Below are 20021 nucleotides of genomic sequence, written 5' to 3'. Positions count from 1 at the left end.
ATTGACCATTGCACTTGTTTGCAATCGATTACAAACCTATGAACGGATACGAGCCAGCTAGACTGGTTCCCTGACCTTACAATTCCCCAATGTATGTAAACTGCTCTGTTTCTTCTTATATGGAGTCAGGGAACCAGACTACAGGAAAATGATCGTTTTTCTTGGTTTTTATAGCATTTTCGAACCCAAAACCTCAAAAAAGTCAGTGTAACTATATTTGCTTTATATTTCCAACCCCCCAATTCCATCCATTTCTGAAAATTACAGCAAAAGCAAATGATGTATATTCCCTTTAAGTTTAATCCTTGGAGACACAAACATGAACCTATACCGGTAGACTACTGGTACCAGTACATGTACATATCTGGTCCTTCTCAGAATGATCCCGATCAACAACCCGTTCACTTCAAATGCAATTGGAGCATGCACTTGGAAGCTTAGCAACACTCAAGTGGCTACATGAATTTTTATTTACTTTTAATGATGGCAAACAACCTGTTATGAGGTTTATCAGTTGTTGATAAGTTATACCTGTAGACAAGTTCCAGTATCTATGGAGACAGTGCACACTGTCAGTAAACTTGAAAGCATTATTCGTTTTACATGCATTTCACAACATAATTCTGCACCAAAGCACAATGCATGGATATTTTTTCTTGTAAGGAACGCCTGATGTCTGGTTCTTGAAAACAAAAGTACCCCAGCTGAAGTTGTAGAGCTACACAAATGCCTCTAAAGTGCCCAAATGTGAGTAAAAAAGACTAAAAGATTTTCATATTTTTACAACAGGTTCCATGGCTTTACTTAAAAAAATTAAAAATAACCGCACGACCTTTTTCTATGTCCCATTCAAGGCAGCTTGTGTGGTTTTCCCAAGAAAAGAATTACTCACAGGTCATCCATGCCTGTCACCACTGGGGAAAATCCCACACACCTGTGGTTATAAAGGGTCACCCTTAGAAAAATTTCCCCAAAACTAATCCGAACAAAACCACTAGGTAAGTTCTGATCCAAACAGTCTGAACATTCACCAGCACTTTTCTTTGAAGTATTTGGATTTGTACTTGTGGTATGCACCCACAACAATAAAGGCGGGTTCATCACCTTTGCTTGAACCTTTAAAAGTTGCCGACTCTATCTTTTATGTTACCACTTGTATGCCCCTGGCAAAACCAACTGGCGGTTGCTGTATTCTACATGTACTGGTATGTGCAGAAACATTTTGATATTTTGTCGTTTGTTACTTTTTGCTACAAAGGCACTTCGGCAGTTGTGTATTAAGTCTATGGAGAGTCAAGAAAATTTGTATTTCCTAACAAAATTGGAACTATTTCTCAGTCCCAGACTCATGCCTTATCATCATTTTTGCAATGAATGTCCGTCATTGTAATGATCCTACATGTAAGCACATTGATAATTACCCTCAAATAAACCCACAGATTTAGTGAGAAAACGGTCAAAAGGAAGAAAGGACTACTGCCAAATACTCTGAAATGATATCATTTGGAAGAAAACAATCACTGTAAGTGGTTTTGAAAAGGTGTGCCCGCAGGCAAACTATTTTTTTCTAATTCGAAATTTGTTAAATACTGCAAAGACAACCATTCTATTAGGACCTGCGTCATGTACACTAACTGGTTGGATGAGAATCATGTCTTGAGTGCTGATTTAGGGATTGCACACAAGAGGATGCAACACAAATATTTTGAGCATGAACCTTTAAATTGAGAGTATGTTAGCATTTAACAAAAGTTTTCTTGCTTGCAAGCATCTTTTGACTCTTTGTATGTACTAAGATCTCTAAGTGATATCAACATATCAGTTACAAATAGCATGTGTTGATAAAAATCCTAGCGTATTGTTTCGTCTCTTTTTACTTGACACAATTGATTCTATATCCGCTCCGTTCACAAGTACCCCCTCACCGGCAAAGGAAGTACAGTTGGGGGTGACCGACCGACGCCATCTTGCCTGACTGCAATTCATTTGCCGCGAAGCACAGCCACTGCGTGCACATAGTACAAATCCCCTGGTGTACGTGTGTCACACACAAGGAACGGTACGCGTCAACCAGCGAAATGTCCCGCCCATGGGACGTTGTTGCTAGGTAAAAGGGCGCCCTCTTTGTTGGTGCACAGAGCCCATAGTCAGAGTTTTGGGAGAGCACGCAATTAAGACTTCATTAGTCTAGCAAAAGCTATACTGCTAGAGGGATCAGGTAATATTGGTACTTTCCTCGCCTTCCACCACTTCATCCTGGGTTCGAATCCAGCCTGGGCCAATATGTGGATTTGGGTTTTCAATCCCCACCTGATTTCAAGGGTTTACCCTGGAATGTCATTCAGTGTTTTTTTCTCCTACCTTTAGAAATGTTAATTTTCTTCTTTACTTCTACCGAGGGACCCCACTGGAAGTACGTCAGAAGTTGTGTGGGCTTTTCTGGCGGAACGCCAAGTGGTTTTTCAATAAATTTTAAAACTGAAAAGGGGGGAAAAAGTTCAATGAAATGGCAGAATCACTTACCGTTTCTTAGTGATGTCCAACTCCGGAATCTGCTTCTTCTTGACTGTTCTGATCTCAACGATGGGTGAGTTTGGGGTTGATCTGGCCCTGGCTCGTACCTCGGGCTCGGAGTCAGAGCTGGAGTAGCCTTCAACCCTCAGACTGGCCTGTGACAGAAAGACATCAAGAACTTATGAAAGTCCTTTATGGGTGGGCTGTGTGTCAGATTTGTGTAGGACAAATTCGCCAATGAAGCGGCACCACACTCATACTTTGAAAATCCCATTTGTCAAAAGAACACCAAATGCGCACGCATCACCTACGCGCAAGTGTAAAGTGCCAGCTCAATCATGGCTTCCAATTCTTGGTGTCTGTTAAGTCTATACATACAATTATGCACCCGCAGCCAATTTCACGAAACAGTGCAGGTTTACGCACTGTGAAATATGTTGCCACGTGAAATGTTGCGCAACTTACGCAATAAACTGTGGCTGTACAGGCAAGTGGAGTTACTCCATCGCGTAAAGTTTCATGATGTCGGCTCCTAGATATTTGCCAGTTGTTTTATCACTCACGGTCAAGCATGCACATGTAAGCAGGCAGTGTCCACTCACAAATTATGAAGCTGTACGGCGAAAGTCAACAGAATTCAAATTCAATTCTGCCATATACAGTCAAGTGTCCGCCTACTTTTCCTTGCTCGCTAGAAGTCATCCGGTCCATGACCATACATGGCTCGCACTACGTCACTGCCACAACTTTCCCTTCCAGCACTCGCGCGACTTTTTTTTTTTTTATAATCCACTTAATACCGTTACCTCAGTCTTTACACCGGGATCCTTTTAGCCCTAATTAGGAGCCTGGTGACATATATCCAACCATTCAACCGTGTGTTTTCTTCTTCTTTCTCTGCGCGTCCACACAGCCGGGTATAATGTGATTCACATGGCCCAAGGCAGACTAGGGGGGTCAGCGAACGTCATAGCTTGGGATATATTATAATCCCACCCCTTGGTGTACTACACTTCCTGTGATCTAGTTCAGTGGGTGGGAGGAGACTGCCACTAACATCTGGGATTTATATTCATTACCGCAGCGCTTGGTCAATGACCAATTCTGAACAATTTGGGGGGGGGGGTGCGGACAAAATTCTGTATAGTTTAGGTTTTTCAGGGAGGGGGGGAATGGTGGGTTTTTTTTTTTAAATTAAAAGAAAACTATCAGTATTTGTGATCATTTGTGCCTTTCTGTAAAATACTCGTACATTAGGCTTTAGTTTTTACAAATCGCTGTGGAACAGCCTCAAAAAGTCGAGTTCATTATCAAGTCGTTATCTTAGAATTACCGAAGTACATGTACCGGTATAACAGTAGAACGCCACTACAACAAAAACGATGCGGTCCATAAAAAAATATTACTTATATAGCGGTCATTCGTTATAGTGATTGTGCATTATAAAGAATTAACTATTTCGGGAGCCAATGGGGATGTTCTTTATAACCTAATGTTTGTGATAGCAGTGTTCGTTACTGCGGCGTTTCACTGCTTTACACGTTGCTTGTCCATTAAAACGCTGCGAGCTAGGACACTCCCGTTTCCTACAAAAAACATCTGGTGAATTTTACAGTTTTGAAAAAACATGATTGCAGTTGCTCAAATCTTGAAAATTTAAGTTAAATTCTGTAGGGAAACCCTTTTGTATCGGGAATAATGTATCACCCCCTCATATGCACTAAAATTGTGAATTTGAGCTCTTTCCCGTTCTCGTGTTTTCAATTTAGCATCCAAGAGAATTAAAAATATATCTAAATTTTTCTTTGAAATAATAGGGTCCAGCTTTCCTATCTCCTACTAAATAAAAAAAAAAAAGAGAGATGGCTAAGTCAAGCAGACTGCATCCCCGACATTAGCCTGAGATGGCACTGATTTTGAAGGTCGAACTTCAGCCAGGTGTGTGGTTGTCTTTTGGACACCCTTTAGGCTACATTTTGACATCCAATTTGTTGCGCTAAACTCTTTTTTAAATTTAAGACAAATCTGGAAATCAAGTTTTCAAGGACTGTATAATGTAACCCTTTATTCACTGTAGGATTTTGAAACCCTGTTTGAGATAACTGTCTCATGATGTGAATCAATATTTGTTTTGGGGTCAGGAACAATCAACCTCACCTTTCCCTTTCGGAGTCGAAGCTGCTCCATAGCCAATCCACTTTTTCTCTTGACTGGGTCATCAGTTCCGCTATCTACATCAGCATCCTGAGAATCGTCCTTCTTCAGGGCAGCTTTCCTTGGACTATCCTTTGGCTTTAAATCACCCCTCTCTCCTTCAGCAGAAACAGTCTCGGAGGTTTTCCGAATGATGCTTGGCAGAGGAGGCTTGGCACTTCCACTGTCCAAGTCTGAATCTCTTGAATCGTCCTTCTTTAAGGCAGGTTTCTTTGGACTATCCACTGGCTTCAAAGCATCTGTCTGTCCTTCAGCGGAGACAGTGTCTGAGGTTTTCCGCATGATGCACTGAAGAGGGGGCTTCGCAGAGGTCGAATCCTTCTTCAGGATGGATTTGTCAGCACGGTCCGAGTCGGTGTCATCCTTCTCTTGTTTGGAATCTTTACGAAGAATGCTCTTCGTCTCCTCCAAGTCAGAACTCTGGGATTCACTCTTGTCTTTCAGAATGCTCCTCACTTCAGGGTCTGACTGAACAGTGGGTGCATCTTCGGCTTTCAGTATGCCACGTCCCCTTTGCAGCTTGTCATAGCTGACCTCAGAGTCCGACTTTAAAATGCTCTTTGGCGGCTCATCAGAACTGGAGTCTGCCTTCTCGAAAGAAGGCTCTTTAAGAATTCCCTTCTTCTCAGGGGAGCTTGTTTCGGAACCACTACAAGGTGGATGCCTCTCATCTTTCAAGGAACTCCTTCTTTCCAGCCTTTCTTTCGAGCCGTAAACAAGAGCAATTTGTTCTTGGAGGGGTAAGCCAGCTACCTCATCTGGTGGCCTTGTGAAGCTACGCATCAAAGGTGAGATTCCAGTGGCCTTCTTGACCTCATCAATTGTCACAGGTTGGGTCTTAAACCTGGAGTCAGTGCGCTTCTTTCGTTTTGGGACTTCGGCCTTGGGTGGGGGCTTGTCTACCTCTGCCTTTTGATGGAACAGTTTCATCTTTTCTGCCAGGCTCAACCGGGAGGCATCATCTTCATCAACCTCCACCTCATTCACAGCTGGCAAGGTGCTTTCACCGGCACTGAGGTTGGCTAACGACGTCGCCGAGTTAAATTCCTCCGGCGTGACAGGCTGAGTTTGTGAACGCTCACTATTGCGTATGCGGTGGAAGCGTCTGCGTGGCTTAGCTTTGGCGACCTCTTCGTCTTTTTGCTTAGAGATCTGTGTGAACATTTGCTTCTTTTCTGAAACAGTCAGTGTGGCTAACTCGTCTGGTTCAGCCTCTGCCTCACTCAACTTTTCAGTTGGAGTTCTGGAAATAAATAAAAGGTATTGGACAATGTCTAAAAGCAAGTTGATGGCAATTAAAGAAATTTTAAAGTGTCTGGATCTATTCCATATGTGTGCTGAATAGTGTTGTGCAAACGTGACCCGATACTGAAACCGACCCGACCTGAAACCGACTTTGGGTCGGTGTGTCCATCATTTCAGTCAGGTTGGGTGGGTTCCGGTTTTGCGTTTGCGAGTTTCGGGTCGGGTCGGGTCGGTTAAGCCATTTTGGAAAAACCCAAAATAAAACAAAATAAACCAAATAAAAAAACATAACAGTTTGGAAATTCACACGGTTCAATATTTATTACAGAGTCATTGTGCCCGGTACAACCACATGTGGTTTGCTGTTTATTACGCACAGTCTATAACATGCAGGCCCACCAGTAGGTCACATTGTGAGTACCCTATGGTATGATTCAGTTACTGAGAGATGATGATTTTCACACGACGCCGGTAAATGCAACCACAAAAAGCGGACAAAGTTGCCCAAGCCAGATTTCGTTTGTTTTTTCGGGGTCGGTTCGGTTTCGGGTCGGTTCGGGCCGTTTTCCTTGAATTTTTGTCGGGTCGGTTTTAAGGAGTTCAGATCGGTTTCAGTTCGGATTCGGTTTATATCTATAATGTTTTGGGTCGGTTTGGCCTCGTCAACCCAGCCCCATGCACAATATTACTTCAGAAGCCTTTAAAATTCCCCCCTCTCCTTTAAAATTCCTCAAGTGCCTCCTCTCCAGCAAACTTACCGTTGAGACTCAGGCTCTGTGGTCTCCATTTTGATCTGAGAAGACCTTCTTGGTGACCTAGGTGACCTAGGGGAACCCGGCGATGTTGGAGGCATTGGTGGTTTAATGTCCAACTTCTCTGCACTCCTAAAGACCTGCAGTCTCTGGGCAACAGGGACCTTGATGACATCTTCCGGTTTCTGGTCCTGGTCTTTGGCCTCATCCTCCTGCCTAACTCCAGATTCCTCCTCTTCGTCACTGTCTCGGAGACTCAAGGCACGAGCCCGCATCACTGCCATCAACTCTTTATCCTTGGTTGCCAAGGCAACCTTCTTGACGTCAGTCTGTTCTGGAGTATCAGGCGACTTTCTCGATTTGAACGAAGTTTGACGCTTAACAGCATTGCTCTTTGGTTCTGCTTTGGTACTTTTACTCTGTGTCTTGATTGCGGTCTTGGGGGCATCCTTGGCTGGTTTTGTTTGCCTTGTTGTCTCCACTTTTGAGGTTTGTTTAGAAGTCACCTTTGCTTTCACTTGGGGAGGCACTTTCTCTTTGGATGAGGGTGGCTTTTGTGTAATTTTAGTTGATACAGTCACTTCTTTAGATTCTTTAGGCTTGGGACTGTCTCTTCCTTTGTTTCTATCCACTACCACACCATTTTCTGTCCTGGAATGGATAGCAATGTCTGCCCTAGCTTTGATCCGTTTCTCTGGGGATGTTGGTGTTCTTCTCTCAGATTTCTTTGAATCTACACCATTTGTTGCAGTCTCTTTCTTTGCTTCCACTCTCCTCGGCTTGGCCAGTTCTTGAATCCGAGATGAGGGCTCTGTGATTCTCCGGCTTGACTTGTGGACCGGTGACGGGGATGTCGGGGATGCTCGAGAGTCACTATCCGACCCTTTGGCCTTGGCGAGTCGGTGAGTTGGCGACAGTGTTCCGTCGCTCAAAGATGAGTTGCTCCCATTTGAGTCCCGTCGTTTTCTAACCTCGTCCAATACTTGTGGGATCTGCGGACGCTTCAGATGCACTTTGCTCGACGAACCCATGTCAGTTTCAGTGCTGGATGCACGTGGTGTTCTCTGAGACCCCTTTGATGTCTTCTCAGGGGATCTGCTTCCCGTCTTTTTCTCAGGCGACTTCCTTCCAGGTTCTAACTTTTCAGGAGAAGTGACTCGTGGACTGGGTGACTTTGCAGCTTTTGAGGAAACTTCCTTTCTATCCCTGACTTTTGAAGGTTTTTCTTGCACTGGTTTTGCTTGTGTAGCGTCTGCAGTGGTTGACTGAATTTTTTCCTCCACTTTGCTTTCCTCAGGAGCTATAGTATCTGTTTTACTGGCGACAGCAAACACTGAATCTTCTGAAGGACCTGGGCCTATAGCTGTCCTGGTTGCAGATTTTGGCACTCGTGTCTCTTTAGAGGGGGAGGCACTTTTGGGCTCAGGTTCATCACTTTCTTTGCCTGAAGACACTTCTGGCGTGGCACTTGATGGCTCTTTCCTGACGGCATCACCGGAGTCTGAGTTGGATGGAGATGTGGGAGACTGAGTGCTGCTGGTAAGGGAGAGTCTCCGCTCCTGGAAAAATAAACACCAGAACCAGTTTCATAAACATATCCAACAAGACAAGGCAACATTCTATCCGATTGATTCAGAAAGGCTTTTCACTGGAAGACATTTTGTGCATCAGTCTGCATAATGTGACCGATTTAGCAATTTATTGGCGTCACGGGGTAATCCTATACAAAAGCACTGCCCAAGTGACAGTGAGTCAGTAAGTACATGCCTAGTCAGTTCACCAAGAAAATTACATTTATGTGGCATTCTGGTATATGGCTGCTATAATCAAAATCAACCATCAAAAGTGGTCTGCTTTACAGCTTCATTGTCTACCGGTATGTAGCATTTAAAGGTTACAAATTAACTACACTCTGCACTACCTTTGTTCTTGAAAAAGAAAACCCATTCTTTTCATAATGTATGAGTACTAAACAATGCATGGAACTACTGAATACTGTACAGGTACCGGTAAGGAGCGAGACAATCACGGCGGGCAGTTCAGAATTAAAACTTAGTTAATCCGTTACAAATTGCAGGCAAGCAACTGGGAATTTAGAAAAAAATGAGACACAACTTTGCCATAAGGACAATGCATATGCCTAATTTGAATGATGTGTGACAACGTTCAATGCCAAAAGTGGCGAGTACTAAAATCGTGTACAAAGTCTATGGGATTTTGCATGGAACAAAAAGAAGAAATAAAGAAAAGGAAAAAAAATCAGAACAAAAACAAAGGCTTTTTCGAAAATTTGAAAAAAAGCCAAAAAGGAAATTCCCAGTTTCACAAGACTTTATACAGTCTCTTGACAATGACAAGAGCTGGCTAGTCAAATGTTGAGACCAAAGACAAGTTCGTTTAGAAAAGCAGGACTGTTCTTATCCGAACTAAAAACTACTTAGCAAAAGTTAATAAGCAGGACAAGTTCTTATCAGAACTACATATCTACTGAGTGACAGTAGTTATTACCACATGGTGTTACCGCGAACCGCAACGATACTTTATACAGTGCTTTTCAATTTGAATGGCGTAAGTGTGAGTTGAGAAACAAGGAAATCAGCAGATCCGAGGAAAAGTTGCATGCCTGCATCCAGGGACATGGAAACGCGTTCATTTTTTTATCACTGCTTGCTTATGGTCCTCCCAAACCTTCGGCTGTGTTAAAATGATGAAAACCCCAGAACTAATTCCCTAGAGACCCGAGACTTCCTCTGCTTACAGCTGGGCAGGAAACTGAGGGATGGGAGGTCACCAGTGGTGACAACTTGTCAACTACGTAGTCTCCCAACAAGTGATACCGCAAAAGGCCTTGACCTAAGGGACTCTGTCTTTCAGCAGCCAATCTTCCAGCAATGTACTTTTAAGGCCTTGATTCTAAATTTGGTGTTTTAGATGAGAGGTCAAAGTGAAGATTAAACCCTAATGCTCCTAGATCCTTGCAAAGCTACCGGGAGGCTCTCAGGGATTTTGCAAGACTGAGGCAGAACGTAGTTCGTGAACAGAGATAGTTATAGTTGAGTTCTTGTATTAAAAGTGGTTGATTTTGAAGGATTTAGGAAGAGTCAAAGCAAAACAGCCTGGGAAGTTTGGCTTAATTTAAGATTCACGCCTCATGCAAACTAGATGTGAATGAAATGTCAAGAAAACTGCAAATTCATTGGAGTAAATCTGATGTCCATATCACGCTCACTATTTTCATGAAGGATTTTTCTCTTTTCTTTTGGAGATTCATGGTACAGGCATACAACAAAAGTAAGTCTCTGTAAATAGTAACTCATGGTAATGCAAAACATTTGCACTATTGAGAGGCATTCGAGTGCCTTTTTCAGTTTAGAGATAATCTCCAAACTGTTAACTACAATGTCAAGTAATTGTTTATAGTGACACTGCGGGAAACATGGCCAGAAGTTTGTTCAGTTATTTTGATACAGGTCAGGAACACATACTATGCATGAAATTTATTCATGACCTTTTGAATGATTTTTGTATAACTTTGCAATGCACTATAATCTGATCTGTTTATCGGTTAATGATAAAATAAAGTGCAAAGGTAGGCTCATAACGGTTATGTCGTAATTCAATGCATTTCTTGGGGACATGACATTTTATAGTGAATAGGCAAACAAACTAATTTAAAAGCACACAAAGATTACCAAGCCCATCAAAAACTAATTTTTCTTCTTCGCCCTATTAAAACTAGAGATTAACCCTCCTGCTGTTTAAGCAGTCACAGACAGTCACAGTTTCCATCCACTTCCCCTGCTAAACTTTTAAAAAAGGCTAGTCACCAGCAGTCAGATCGTACATGTATGTCAAAGTTACATACACAGTCACGGCCAGTCAATCTTGCTTTACGTAGGCTGGGAATGCTTAACTGTTGTGAACAGTCACTTGATTGATTTTGACTGAAAGGACAACTTGGCACGGAATGCATGTTCGCATAGTAGGGTTAAATTTGACTTATGACATTGTAAGGTATCAAAAAAAGGATAAAAGAGCACAATCTCGCAACATTTTGATACAGTGACTAACCAATTCGTGGGTTTGGGTTTTTTGGGTCAATTGAATATCGTTTTACTGATTCCAGGAACAGTTGGGTTTTGCCATGGGGTGTCTCAAATTGCACACAAGAATCAACTTACAACCATTTTCTGGCCAATGGCGCTAGCTTCTTTAATCTGGGCTGCCGTGATGGAGACATTCTGTCGGCGGCTCCTGGACCGGGACTGCTTGGTGCTCACCGCCCTGTCTGGTGACGGCTTGGGCTCCTCAGGCTCTGCTTTACCTGAAACCCAAACACAAGGCACGCCAGGAAAGGTTACGTCTTACAAGTGTGAGACATGATGCAGCACTTGAGACAAAGATCTATAAATATCAACATGACCACCCTAGGCATTTTTACTTTGATCCCTGAAAATCCCTGTAATCCTTTAATAGAGCATGCAACCTAAAAAACCTGAAAGACTTCACAGGAATACAGTACATCCCGGCGCCATGTATAGTATTTACCGTTACGTGTACACCGTGTGTAACAAACTAGCTTTGCATTTATTTTGTGTCCTGACTAGGCTTATCCAGTCAAGGGCAATAAATGGGCTCTTGTGAAAGAACAGAAAGCATTACAATTTACAATATATTGAGTATATTGCCAACTGATGACTAATAAAATGAAATTTTTTGACCTCAACTTCTGGTTAATCGATCACGCAGATAACAAGTGGGTAAATTGTGACTAGACTAGTCAGTGTTTTGGTACCAAGACGTTCACATTAAAAATGGACGTAAACTGGCGAGACTTGCATGCTCTATGTACAGAAGACCAAAGACCAAGTCCTATTTAAAGTTATAGTAGCTGGGCTCTAGCTTTCAACACCCTGCCAATTTCTCAAAACTGTTTGGTGGATTTTTCAAGAATTTGACAGGGTTTAAAGGAATAAAAGACTGATTACAAGATGTACATGTATACTCAATTATCAAAATATCTGATGAAATAATTATGCAACAGCTTGCTTCTTGCCTATACGGTAATTCTGTCAGATATGCTGTCATTCTCAAGTTAAAGGGGTATTACGGCCTGAAATCCCAGAAAATTTCATATTTTTGATTGTTTACTTATCCTATTTCAAAAGGTCTGGTTGAAAAGGAAACTAACCTAATGTCTTGCCGTTTTCAAGAAAAGAACAAAAAACCTGGATGTTTACATCGGACGCGGCGGACATTTTGTGGCACAAGCATACGTATTTCAAGCCGTCTGTATTCAATGAACTGTACATGTTGTGTGTGTGTCACATAATACCCACAGCACCACTACACAAATGTTGTTTCTTACATGTCCGCAGAATGCGAACCACTGTGCAACAGGATTCACAACTAGCGCTAAACAGCTCGATTTTTCGGCGTCAAAATTGTGACCCCTGAAATTCGTTCTCGCATGTTTCTTGCAAGAATAACACAAAAAAATGCCCAGTTTTCAAAGGATGGTTGTGTGGACGTTTATATCCTACTTTTAAATGATCTTTTCAATAAAAATGATTTCGTTTAAAAAGCGTTTTGAAGCCCAATTGGGCACACTCCGGGCTGTAATGTCCCTTTAACAGGATTGTTATAACAATTAATTTAACTTTTATTAATCCTTTTTGGGGGCGGTGGGGGGGGGGGGGGTGGTGAAGATAGACCAATCCAGGCGCGCTATCACTCTGTCACGGAGGCCCCCCTTCAATGGTGTAATTATTGTGCTAGCTATTGTTCAGATAATCCGTCATGGGGCAGTTGCTTTGTACAATAGCATGCACAATTTTTCCATTGAATGGGGCACGCCTCATGAGTGTATAGTGTCCGCAGGCCTGCATTCGTATAGACATGTAATTTCTGCCAATAGATGACTGACCACAACAAATGACAATATAATCACTTTACTGATCACTACACATACATGACATAGTGAGCCATAGCATTTGATAACTTTCACCAAGAAACAGTTTTCTTGTGTTATAAGTAGCACAATATCAACAGCCAACGTGACTTAGATTACTTTTTTCACACGCAATTGAACGTATACAATTATGCAAAATCAGCAGCCAACAGGGTTTCTGTTTTGTGTCCTTACGCTGTTCATGTGCAATTGTCAGTACTGCTGGGTTGATGGGCTCGCTCTTTGACCTCAGTCTCTCCCCTGATGTCGCCGACGATGACCCCTGCGAATCGGTGTCACTGACGCGAGCGACCGGACCTCTCTCATCTGAGGATTGACAAGAACCAAAAATACAAAATATATAATGAATATGTATGACTGCTCACCTGATAGGTGTCGTCCAATGCGCATTTGGATCGCGACGGCAGCTGGCGAGGCAGGCCTCTGGATGATAAGCTGAGACATGAGGTAGCAATGCCAGATTTGCAATGTCACAGATGTTGCATGTAGATACATACAAGATCTCTAATAGTTTCCTTGCAATTTTATTCTGTTACAATGGCAACTAATGGAGCTGTCAAAACATATCATTCCCTTATTCAAGAGCTCTAATCAAAGCACAATTCAAATTGGAAAAGGGAACTCAGTAGAAGGGATCCCCAAATTGACCAGGGAAGCCTGACCCAGCCAGCTTTTAGGAATTACAAAATACACTATGAAGCTCCCCAACGGAAGTATGCACATGACTAACCATCAGCACTTTACACTTGCACTGTAAAGGGAATAAGCAAACCGCATATATATACGCACATGAATGTTGAGCCCTTTCTATTTAGAGCTACAAGCATGACAAGTACATCTGACGGATAGTGTTTGATGGCGTGGCTGTTTCAAGTGAGTCAGTTTCCCAGGGAGCATTATTTTGGAGGGGAGCCGTACATCGCTTTTTTTTTTTTATAAACGCTAACATCTGGGGATGATTTATGTGTGGCAGAGATGGCATCAAGATGAGGAAACAGAGCCCTCCAGAATTTCGGTTGCATATTTTATGGATAATTTAACGTGCTTATTTACTGCTTCAGTGAGTATGCCCAGATGTGCTGTGATGCATTATGGCAGTCAGGTATGTGTGCAACTGGGTAGCCATTATTGTATGAGATTCTGTGTACACACGGTGAGCATACATGTGTTCATTCATATTTGAGGATTCTGTATTTACAGGATGAACTTTTGTGCTAGTGCCGAACGGTGATAGTGCTTAATTTATGCAACGATTGAATAAATCCCCGTCATCTGATTGGTGGGTCGTTGAAATGTGACGTCAGTTCGATCAGCAACATGGACTATACTGTCAATTTGCCAATTTGGCTGCCATGTTTTTGTAATAGGTCTCTCTCAAATGACGTTACTTCCTACAGATTGTCACGTGCATCGGCATTTTGGGCGTCAAATTTCGTGACGTGCATCGGCTGTGCCATATTTCGAAGAAATTTCGAGCAACATGCGCACGTTTAAAACATTTTTTGCACACTGTGCGCACACGCACCTGATGGAGTTGGACCTGCAGTTGTTATTTTCCTACGAAGATGGCTGTCTATGAGAGGGGTCGATAGGCAAGACCCGATAGAAGGCGCCCACCGAAAGGTCGAGCCGCAGTCTCGTTTTGCATAATTAATCGCTGAATCTGCGCGTATCGCTGAATCTGCAAGCGTCTATTCCATAGACTAACTGAATTCTGGATGGAAGCAGAATCGACTCCCAAAATGTTGGAGGTACACAAGCCTAATCCTGCCTGGATTAAAACGTAACATTCAAAAGACTTCAGTATAATTCCTGACAGCACCTGTATTTCTAACAGAGCCGGTACAGATATCGCCATCCTCACTAGTCATGCTCTCCTTCCTTGATCTGTGCCTGGCTATGATCTTCTCCGTTGCATCCGTTGACACATCAGATATTGACCGACGCATTCTAGAAAAGTTAACAGGAAAAAAACCCAGAATACTGTATAAAATATATACATTCTATACCAAATGCTATCAATTTTAAAATGAGTAATACTCTAAACGCTATGAGGCCCTAAAAATGGAGTACCGGTACATGTATGCTACACAGTCGTACTAGGTTCACTAAGTGATGAAAAACCATGCATCATGTAAACTAAATGAGAAACAGGCCAAAATGAGAACACGCAAAAAGTACAGGCAACCCACAATATTTTTTACAGAGTTACTTATTTTTCTTGGGGTAGGGGGCACATTATCCAACCTAGGTTCAAAACCAGGGTTGGCTTTAACTTAAGTTAAAATGACAAAATATGATGATGCATAACGAATAAGCCAACACTGTGAAATTTAAATTTACAAAAATGTTTACAGATACTGGTAAATGTACAGTTGCAACATCGGCCGATAGAACTGTGGGTGAACATTCACCACAAGTCAAAATGGAAAGCAACAAAAGACAAACAATATGTACATATCATCACTATTTTCACGAACTGACATGTACTTCGTGAAGTTGCACGTATGATTATTTTGGTTTTCAGGACCCGACACGAAAACAATGTGACGGAAATACAATTCGGAGAAAACGTTTTGAAAGGTTTTATAGGCTTTTACTCCATCTACCAGTTGTGGGATTATCAGGGGTGTGAGTGACCTCTGACAAAAATCTAGCTGAAAATAGCTGAAAACAGCTGAAAAAGGTGTAAAAAAAAAACTGAACTTTGGAAATCTCCTACACTTTTGTACACAGCAAGTGAGGGGAAAAAAAGCTGAAATCCAAAACGAAAAAAGCTGAAATCAGCTATAACAGCTGAGATTTCACACCCCTGGATTATAGAATCAATAACGTAAACCTGTTAACCGGTGAAACGCAATCTCGACTTTAGTAGATGCTAAGTTAAGTAGAAATTCAATAATTAACCCAACCCAACCCTTCCCAAATCCTCCCAAATCTTCTTTGCAAAATGGAAGACTTTGAAGGATTGAGGCAATATGACAAAAGTGACATGGCTGATTTTGGAGGATGCACTGAGTCAAGGTCTTGGGCCAGACCTTGTGTTGTTCATGCTCAGCCGTACATAATTTTAGGCCTAGATTAATAGATAATACTTAAAATCCTCTGCACTGCTCCAGGATATCACTGGCTCTGCCTCAACATGTTGACAGTGATTGCTGGAGGAGTTTGCAGGATTGAGGCAGTGGTCACCCCTCCAAGGACCACATTCAAGAAATAATGGAGGATTTCGCAGGATTGGGGCTGTATGCAACTTTTACATGGAGGCATTTGGAGGATATTGCAGGATTGAGGGAAGGATGGGTTTCAGTTCGTAAAAACAAACAAAAAATGACTGTAAACTTGCATGTCAGTTTCGTGAAAACCAAAATTACGCGTTACTTACGGTGCACACGTAACCAAGAAAACTCAAGGACCACCGGGTGTCGGTTCGTGATGTCAGTGACAATACACAAACATGCATGCATTTTTAGTTAAAAAGTACTTGTAGTTTGTTAATAGAAACAGTGCCTGAGTGTACTACCTCTCTCTACGTGCTGCTCGTGAGGCTTCCAGAGAATCTACCAGCTGCTGAGTCTCGGCAGAGATGACTGAGTCTTTCCGCACTCTGCTTCAACATAGAGGGTACAGATAGCAAGAAGATATAGCAAACTGATCTAATGACTATACCTGTACTCATCTAGATTCAAATCTAAATTGTAACTAAATGGTTTAGTTTGGAATACAATAGACCTATCCATTAAGCCCGCTCACTGTGCAATAACAGGTGTCACATTTTCCAGACACGCGCAAAGAAAGTTAACACTCATTGGAGGGGTCATAATTTTGAATCTGATCAAAATAAGGATGTCATTTACATAGGCCTTTGGGGAATTTTGCTACATTTTGATACCCTGTTTGCTACCAACGACTGTCAATCGTCCAAGATTGACAATGGTTTATCAGAAAGGATGTAGTTTTAAAAGCTGCAAAAGTACTCAAGGAGAAACTGCTAAGCGTAACCACACATCCCCGTAATTAGCCCCTACCGACTGCACAGTGCCCAAACAAAGCGCACGTGATTCAAATTCGCGTGCTCTCATGCATTCAATCACTGTGCGATCGATATTCCCTGCCGGAAGTTTCGGGCAGTGTAGCATTGTCCCGCAGCAATTTCCACTTGCGTTATCTCTAAATTTGCAACTTTTCAAACTGCATCATTTTTGATAAACCATTGTCAATGTTGGATGAGTCTTTGGTAGCAAACGGGGTATCAAAACGTAGAACAAAATTCCCCAAAGGTCTATACAAATGATGTAATCATAAGATGATCAGATTCAAAATTATGACCCCTCCAATGAAAGTGGATATTTTTCTGTGTTGTTTACATTTGTACACGCATGTTGGACATCACAGTTGTGACTGGTAAAAACGTTATAGGGCGAGGCTAAGTGGATTGGCCTATTTGGTGTTCCACACAGTTAGAATTTAGTAGGGCGGCAAAGCAGGTAAACTGTGTGATTAACAAATGCCACAGGCATGACTTCATAGGGGATGCTCAGTAAAGAATGCAAAGGACGCTCTATCAAGACCAAGGAGTATGCTTTGAAAAGACATTAAAATTCTCATTCACACATTGCATGGTACACGTACTGAACAGAGATGGCTGGTACTGTGGTGCTTAAATCTTCTCTGTTTTTATTTTTTTTTCTAACGATCAGGAATCCATGAAGTATACAACTAGGTAGTTTCTTTGTTCTTAGCTACAAGGCAAAATGGATGATGTAAAATATAACAGGGGAGAATTAACTTTCTTTTAGATCAGGCTAGCAAACTTTTGCGGGGTGGCAATCTATACCCTAAAGCTGCTTTAACCAGCAAATTCAGAAACCATCTACCTGTAAATGTACCCATTAGCTGCTTTAAACAGAGAACATTTGCCTGTACCTTGTTTCAGAGGATGTTGAACTGATGCTGTCTGAGCGATCCCTCAACCCACTTGATCTAGTCACTTCTGGCTCCTCTGTAGTCTTTGGCGATCGTGGACTTGAAGGTGCAGAGTCTTGGGAAGTCTTCCTTCGAGAGTCACCCCTCTCTGTCCGACTCTCGTAAGTGGGTATCCTGCTCTCCTCTACCCTTGGCTTCCGGTCCCGTCTGTATCTTGACGCTGGGTCGCTGTCGCTGCTTGTGGCAGTGGAGCCACCCTCCTTCAGTCCATACTTGTCGGCAAGTTCTTTCCTCCTCTGCTCTTTGTATTTGGCGATGCGTGCTTTCCTAGACTCGGGGTCTTCCGAGGAGTCAGAGCTGCTGCGATCGCGCAGCAGCATGTCGCCGGCGGCTGGCGTGATGGCGCTCTCGGCTGCCTTGTCACCGGCAGTTGTGGAGGCCCGGCCCCGCGAGTAACGCGGGACTCTCGTGATCTCACCGTTAGCAGCCTTCTTGTTTAGGTACTCATCCCGGATACTGTCAACTCTCTCCTTGTCGTGTCTGGGTGGTTTGGTGTACCTTGACGGTGTGGAATCAGCCACGCTGACCCCTTCTTTTCCCTTGTTCCCGTAGCCACTCTCCATGCCTACTCGTTTGTGTGTATCACTCAATACCCGCTTGGACGTCTCTGCTGAATGCAGCCCATATCCACTGCTGGCCCTTGGGCTTCGGGAATCATGATGGTCATTTCCATTGCGCTGGAGTCGAGATCTTCCTGACATCCCACAATGCTTTGCAGGGACTCGTCCCTCCTCAGCCTCGGAATCAGTACTGTTATCAGAGTCTTGCTTTCCACTTCTAGTGGGCTTTGAACTGTCGTATCTTTTCCTGAGTTTGGCAACTGCAAAGAGAAACACAGGAATACTGAGCTACATACCGGTATATGCTGCTTCTAAATTACTTGACTACAGCCCGAAAACAACACAGACATCTATTTAGGGAAGTGGATTCAGAGACATGCATAATTGCCAGCTGTAGCCAAGTAATTAGTACCGGTATGTGGCCTGATGGTTTAAAAAGACAAAGACAACATCTGGAGCCAAAACAGCGATCAATATGCATTAAATACATAATGATGTTGAAGCTTTCAGTTCAGTTTAGGTTGGTTTTAGAATAGCTGATAAGGTACATACATGCACGTGTAAACATCACAGATTGCCAATTACTAAACACTACTTATTCAATATATAATGAACCATTTGTCCTCCTTTCATGCAATAAAAGACCAATCAAGGTTTCATATATCCACCATTTATTTTGCCTCTCCTCAAAAAGTTGTTGGCAAGTCCATCACAAATCCAGTCCCAAGGTTATCACAAGTCCATCCATAAGTCCACTCACAAGTCCACTCACAAGTCCACTCACAAGTCCACTCACAAGTCCACTCACAAGTCCACTCACAAGTCCACTCACAAGTCCACTCACAAGTCCATTTACAAGTACCTGTACCGGTACATGTATACGTACATGTAGGTACATGTACATGTATAGCAGAGGATGAACAACATGTACCAGTACTTGTATAGTCAAAGAGCTCTCCTTTGAATACAGTGTGACTTGACTTTAAACTGGATGACTTGTGACTTCACTTGTGTTTTTTTGTATTCATTTTCAACAGGACTGACCAGACATATGGAAACATGTACATGTACAAGTGCACACAAGTATACATGTAGGTGGATTAAAACAACATTCCGCAGACGGCGGAAATCCTGTCCCCTTCCCTCACCCTAAAGGGTGTGATGATGTCAAAGCGCCTCAGACCAAGACAGTCTGCTCCACCTCAATAAACATAACACAAGTATACAGGCTATTTTTAGGATGGAATTTGCATCGGGGAGATGTAAATTCAACATTGAGTTCTACTCTTCGCAGACGCATTGACAAACACTGTGTACTCGGTGCTGTCTGGGTGCTTGTGAAAAAAATTCCCTGGGAAGCGTATTAGGGTGGGAATGGAGCCCACAACCTCCTGCGTACTAGGGTTCGAGTCCCACCCGAGTAAGCTTGTGATTTTTTTGTAAGCCTTCAGACAACACTGAATACACATGTACAGTGTTCATAAAATATGTTGGTGAAGGGCAAAACCAAATATTGAATTTAAAGGGCCCATGCAATGCATTTTTTTTTCAATGCAATCCTTGGAAAGGCACCTTTGTGTCCCATTTAACCTGATTTTCAGTGTTTTTTTGCCATTTTGAAGGGTATTTTGGTACCTTTTTGGTTGCTTTGCTAATGTGAACATCCATATTCATGAGCAAAACTGTGATTTCATTCCAGGCAGAAACCTCAATGTTACAGCTATTTCAGCACAAACAAATTGTTAGAAAAATTTGGATATTTTGCTGTCATAAATTTTC

General features: G+C 42.5%; 1 protein-coding gene across 1 annotated transcript in view; it reads right to left on the bottom strand.

Moving 5' to 3' along the window:
• LOC119741060 (supervillin-like) overlaps nucleotides 1-20021 on the bottom strand; it is an 85872-nt gene that overhangs the window by 47140 nt on the left and 18711 nt on the right. Inside the window, exons 4-11 of the mRNA XM_038216707.1 lie at nucleotides 17623-18502; nucleotides 16220-16303; nucleotides 14519-14646; nucleotides 12871-13002; nucleotides 10907-11049; nucleotides 6732-8284; nucleotides 4672-5971; nucleotides 2524-2669 (exon numbers count right to left, since the gene is read on the bottom strand). Of these exons, the coding sequence (XP_038072635.1) occupies nucleotides 2524-2669; nucleotides 4672-5971; nucleotides 6732-8284; nucleotides 10907-11049; nucleotides 12871-13002; nucleotides 14519-14646; nucleotides 16220-16303; nucleotides 17623-18383 (4247 nt within the window). The 5' untranslated portion in view covers nucleotides 18384-18502. The remainder of the gene's footprint in view (nucleotides 1-2523; nucleotides 2670-4671; nucleotides 5972-6731; nucleotides 8285-10906; nucleotides 11050-12870; nucleotides 13003-14518; nucleotides 14647-16219; nucleotides 16304-17622; nucleotides 18503-20021) is intronic.

Source organism: Patiria miniata, unplaced genomic scaffold, assembly GCF_015706575.1.
Source record: "Patiria miniata isolate m_02_andy unplaced genomic scaffold, ASM1570657v1 HiC_scaffold_5, whole genome shotgun sequence".
Classification (NCBI taxonomy): domain Eukaryota; kingdom Metazoa; phylum Echinodermata; class Asteroidea; order Valvatida; family Asterinidae; genus Patiria; species Patiria miniata.
The sequence above is the reverse complement of the archived record's forward strand: the minus strand, read 5'-3'. Positions and strand labels throughout refer to the sequence as shown.